Here is a 5,727-nt window from a genome sequence, read left to right as displayed (position 1 = left end):
ACGAGAAGAAGTTGATTAGCTTGAATAAGAATTAAGAAATAGAAGAATGAAAAGTTACTAATAGTTAGGAGTTCCCTTTCGGAGAATCGTAGGATGTTTGGATATTCCAAACACATAGAAATTTGATGATGCATTGGAAAGTGGAAACGCACGATAGGTTTAATTCTCGTTCCTACTTCCTATTTGGACTTGGCGCCGATTAGAGTATTGAGCCTTTGAAAAATTAGTCCATTAGGCTTAAAATTAATGGAATGTCATTTTATAACCATATATAACCATATAAAATGGGGGCCCTACGGTAATTGGGGGCGTGGGGAGGTCACCCAGCTTGCCTAGGCCCATGGGTCGGCCCTACCACCACCCATCCTTATGACCATCACCCGCCACTATTACCTACCACCACCCACCACCCACCACCATCATCTACCATCACCACTCGCCTCCACCACCCATCACCACAACCCACAACAATCACCCCCACCCACCACTCACCAAGACCGCCACCCACCACAATCACCCCCACCCACCACCCACCAAGACCACCACCACCATCACCATCACTACTGACTACCACCACTCACCATCAACCACCCCGCCCATCACCCACCAAAACCACGATACACCACCACCCACCTACAACAATCCATCGCCACCACTCGCTACTACCACTACCTACCATCACCCTCTAAAACCACCACCCGCCACCACTATCCAATACCACCATCCATCACTACTACTTACCACCATAACCCACACCTCCATTACAACCACAACCACCCACCAACCACCACTTATCTACCTACGAGCATTACCCAACAGCACCACCCGTCATCATTATCCGCCACCACCATCTCCACCACTAACCACCACCCGCCCACATCATCACCACTTACCGCTATCACTACCTACCGCCTACCACCACCACCACTATCATCTACAACATTAGAACACGCCACCACCACTTGCCATCACCTACCCATCAACACCACCACTACCAACCCATCTACCACCCATCATAACCACCACCCCACCCATATACACCACACTTCAACGTAACCACAACCCACCACAACAAACCAACCATCACCCATGACCCCCATCACTTACTACCCACCAATATAACCTGCCACTATTACCTACCACCACACATCTCCACCACCTACTACCTACAGCCAACAACACCATATATGATTAAATGCATATAATGTCATAAATTGTGTGTGATTATATGTATTTAATCACATATATAATGTGATATCACCAAATTCGCGGTCATTTTAAAATTTTTATTTATACTTATTTAAAAGTTAGTGTATCCTTTTTGATGAATAATATTTGCGGAATTTTTACCAAGAAAACATGATAAATATATTATCAAAGCATTTCCAAAGAAATGTATTTTTGTTAATATTAAAACATTGGGAAGTCATCAGATACAGAAACGTAATCATAAACAGACCTTACATTCATTTATATTAATGGTTTACATCTCCTTTAATCTCTCAATGTAATGTATCTTCGCATTTATACATGTGATACAAATAAACTGAGTGGGTCAGCTTGGGAAACCAGGTGAGCACATAGGGTTTTCAACCCACAATAATATAGTTAATTTATTTCTTCACATACTTAATATCAAACAATTAACCTAATTACTCGTCCCCATTATTTTCTTTATTCTTAAGGATCTACCCTATCAATCGTCTATTCTTGAACATTTATTCCTAAGGATCTTCCTAACAAATAGGCATGAAGTCCATCGCTACCAGGGTTTTCTAACAGGAACTAAGTCTATAGTTGTCGATGTTCTCTATTAGGCACTAAATACATAGCTGCCAATGCTTATTTGTAAGGCACTAAGTCCATAGCTACCATTGATCATCTATAGGGCATTAAATCCATAGTTGCCAATGTCCATTCATAAGGCACTAAGTCCATAGCTTCTAGGACTTTAGAGTACATCTGGTGAGCACCTAGTTCAAAAACATCTATAAGTTACAAGTCTGCTAGCGTTCCACTGGACTGTCTAGAATAGTCTGTGGTTATAATCTATACCCTGCTAGATGACTGGATCATCGTTTATGTCTGTGGTTTGTACTACTAGCAGTTTTATCAAATCCTAATTATCTATACACAATTCATCATATTTCAAAATCGGATCTCGCTTCTCTTCTCTTAACATGCTTAGACAAAACAAATAATCCTTGCCTTTAATTTCTACCACTAGTGATTCGCAGGATACCATTGTCACAGCCTACAATAATGACATGACATACAGAGATTGGTACCACCTCTGCTTCGTCGCCCACATTGGTTCTGGTGAATCATTGTTATCGTCGACGTCAAACCATCACCACCGTCGTCAACCTCTTATAACCTAGAGCGAGGTCCACAATTGTCTCTACCCTTCAAAATTTGCTTCGTCTCCACATATGTGCACCGTTTTATGGTTCATGCTCATGATTCCATAGTTAAGTTCCTTTAGATCTAGTTCTTTTCATCAAGTATCAGAGCTACGAAAATTGTTTTCTCTCTGTGGATTTGTTCATAACCAATTTTGAAGGTGTGTATGATTCTATTATCTAATGATTATTCTTCCTCTCTAGGTCTACATAGGTTATCTATATGTGATGATCTACTTAGTAGCTTGGTTTCCTTGTTTAAATATGAAGTTTATAAGGATCCAACGAAAGCTAGTGCTGCGACGATTTCACTACAATAAATTGTTAAGGTTCTGCCGAAATCGGCTGGGATTACAAACACCACCATATCAACTGCCTAACACCATCATGAGAGTTTGCATCATGTGATGCAAAAAATGTGTTTGATGAAATGCTTCATTTCATAAGTTTTTATTTGTAAATTTAGTTGTGAGTTTGTATTTTATATGTATTAAATTATGAATGTGTATTTATTTGTATTAATATATTAATTTCGTATGAGAAGTATTCATATTATGAATGGTTTATTTGATCCCATGAATATTGTGTAATAATCTACGAATGGTTTCTTTGATCTCATGAATGTTTGTAATCAAGGAAATGTAATGTACTATAAGTTGTGAATATTTTTTATTAAATTGTGAATGAGTTGTATTAAGTTGTAAATTTTATATGAATTTTAAGTTAAAATATGTATTTATTTTTTTGGGTTTCTAAAATGAATGAATTAAACTATGAATACATGTATAAATATAAATATTAGACTGTAATATTTTATTATTTTCTTACTAAAAAAGAAAAAAAAATAATAACAACTCAATATATATTCGTGTTTAACATATTTAATTATTAAGTTGGATTTTCTATGTATTTTACTTTGTTTTTGTATTCGTACACTCTTATTGTCCAAAAACTAATCACGCTTTTTCTTTGCAGTCAATCTCATGTATTTAACTATTAACGTTGATATCGACGATATTTGTTTCGCAATTAAAAGGTAAAAGAAAAGAACAAATTATAATTTTTTAAAGTAATTTTTTAAAATAATTTACTATATGGGAGGACGGTAATATATTTGAATTTGTTGAATGATGATGGAGAATAGAAAGTATACAATCATAAACTGTGGGGTTTCTAAAATGAGATTTTTAAGGTTGATTTTTTTAAGTTGTTTTTGAGGTTTTTATGGGTGATGTTGCAAAAAAAGGAAACCTATAGACACGTTAAAATACTTGAACTAGGTAGCTTTTTTACATCTTCATTATATCTTTCAAGATTGTCCATTAACTAATTAAAGTCAAGAAAAAAAATTAAAAATTACAATGTCTCAATGAATGAGAGCTCCTGGAATTTATATTTTCTAGGACCCAGAAAACCATACCAAATTTTGATTATTAATTTGCTGTAAATTAACGATTTCTGTGGGATTATTTTTCTTTGTTTCGTTAACTAGCATTCGAACACAAAGTCTGTTAATTTATTTGCAGAAGTTCTGAACACTTGATAACTATCATAATCGGTCGATATCCATTAGCGTCATAATTTCAACAACTGAAGGCCATATGGTAGGATATTTCACAAACTTTTTACACCCTAAATTCTTAAAGCAAACATGCTATTAAGTAAGTAACATCGCAAACGCAACTAGTTTATATGAAATCCGGAAAAGGAAGAGGTTTGCAAGGTGAAATTAAATGAAAATAGAATGGACCGAAAGATCTGTTACACTCCTTCCCTTCAGAAAGGGGGACGATTTGCACCCCAATATGCATCTGTTGGCAATTGGCACGAATTTAGCAAGTTGGGAGGCAATCCATGAAATAACGATGGATTTCCATCGTTCATGAGTTGTTGTTGTTGGCTACCAATACCAGAAGGCGACCCTAGAGGCCCGTTTCCTGAACCTGGTGTAGTTTCTTCATCTTCAAGAGGAAGTCTCTCATACGCAGCATTCCCAAAAGATGCTGCCATGATCACTACAGGGCCCGACGCCAACAAAGGCCCCACTACTCCGCCTCCAACTACCTGTCCTTGACCACCAGCTAGGTAGATGGTTAATCCTGAAGCTGCAGGCGGAGCTGGCGGAGGAAGGAACGAACCTGACAGTGATAAGATCTCGAATCGCCCATGAAGTGTCACAACCGCCCCCGGTGCCGCTGGCTGCTTTAGTGTAACGTTGGTAACTGTGCCATTACCGCTTAAAATACACACCCCTCTTTGCCTTCTCGTCGCAAAGTTCGATATACTTTCTTGAATATCACATCCATTAGCGACCTCCATCACATGGGACCTCAGCGCGTTTGCGCTATCTCTGGTGATGATTATGGGTGGCTTTGGTTTGTTCTTGGAGCCAGCTGGGCGGCCGCGAGGGCGTCTAGAGCCGCCACTTCCACCGCCGCTGCTATGATCTCCTTCGCCACCAGTCACAACCGACGCTAATTCTCTATTACCATCATTGTTAATATTGTTGTGGTTTTCTTCACGCTCTCGCTTTTGGCCATGGTTGAGGCTGCTACTTCCACCGCTTTGCTCATCCTCCTCGGAATTTGGCTGCTGTTGATGATGCTGCTGTTGTTGCTGCTGATGGTGATGAACATGGTGTTGCTGAAACTGCTGGTGGTGGTGCAGCTGCAGATCTCTAGTATGAAAAGGAGGAGGTAGATGACGACCATGGGCAGTGACTGGATCCATCTTGAATTCTTGATCAAATACCCTCTAGGCAAGTAGCAAAGATGTTTTGTTGGCTTTCTTGAGGGTTTCTTCTCTAACCTTCACCAGTAAACCCAACCAAATTCTGAGCTGCATCTTCCATATTTGCAACTTCTTTCTCTCTACTAACTTTTCTGAATCTGCTAAGAAAATAATATATGAAGAATTTGGTTGCTGTTGGTGAAGGTTAGAGAGAGAGAGAAAGATGCTCTTCTTGTGCTAAGTGTTGTTTGGGTTAGGGTTAGGTCATGAAGGAAGAGGAGAGAGATAAGTTTGCGTGCGCATGGGCGGTGAGGTGGGTCCTACGTTTGTCCCCCATTGTTACCCATGTTCTTCCCCAATTCTTGAGTTCTTGCTTCCACTTTTAGAGTTTCCTTTACTAATTTTCATGTTATATACGCTCAAAGCCTTGTTACATATTGTCACATTTTTGGCCTTGGTTAAATCATTTTAAGTTTTTTAAATGGTTTTAGTTAAACAAAAAAATAATCAATATCATAAACATCTTCTTTTAAGCTGCAAGAAACTTATATAAAAAACACTATCAAGTTGCTAGAGATAACAAAACGTTCCATCA

General features: G+C 38.5%; 1 protein-coding gene across 1 annotated transcript; it reads right to left on the bottom strand.

Moving 5' to 3' along the window:
• Positions 1–3,980: 3,980 nt before the first annotated feature.
• Positions 3,981–5,492, bottom strand: LOC145041772 (AT-hook motif nuclear-localized protein 18-like). Its single transcript, XM_078989945.1, has one exon. It carries the CDS (start codon positions 5,130–5,132, stop codon positions 4,179–4,181), a length of 954 nt encoding a protein of 317 aa, XP_078846071.1. The 5' UTR covers positions 5,133–5,492; the 3' UTR covers positions 3,981–4,178.
• Between the last annotated feature and the right edge of the window lie 235 nt (positions 5,493–5,727).

This window comes from Lactuca saligna, chromosome 4 (genome assembly GCF_052625555.1).
Source record: "Lactuca saligna cultivar CGN05327 chromosome 4, ASM5262555v1, whole genome shotgun sequence".
Lineage (NCBI taxonomy): Eukaryota > Viridiplantae > Streptophyta > Magnoliopsida > Asterales > Asteraceae > Lactuca > Lactuca saligna.
The sequence above is the reverse complement of the archived record's forward strand: the minus strand, read 5'-3'. Positions and strand labels throughout refer to the sequence as shown.

Excerpts from the sequence above, each read along its gene's own strand:
- LOC145041772 (XM_078989945.1), bottom strand. The coding sequence starts at position 5,132 with ATGGATCCAGTCACTGCCCATGGTCGTCATCTACCTCCTCCTTTTCAT.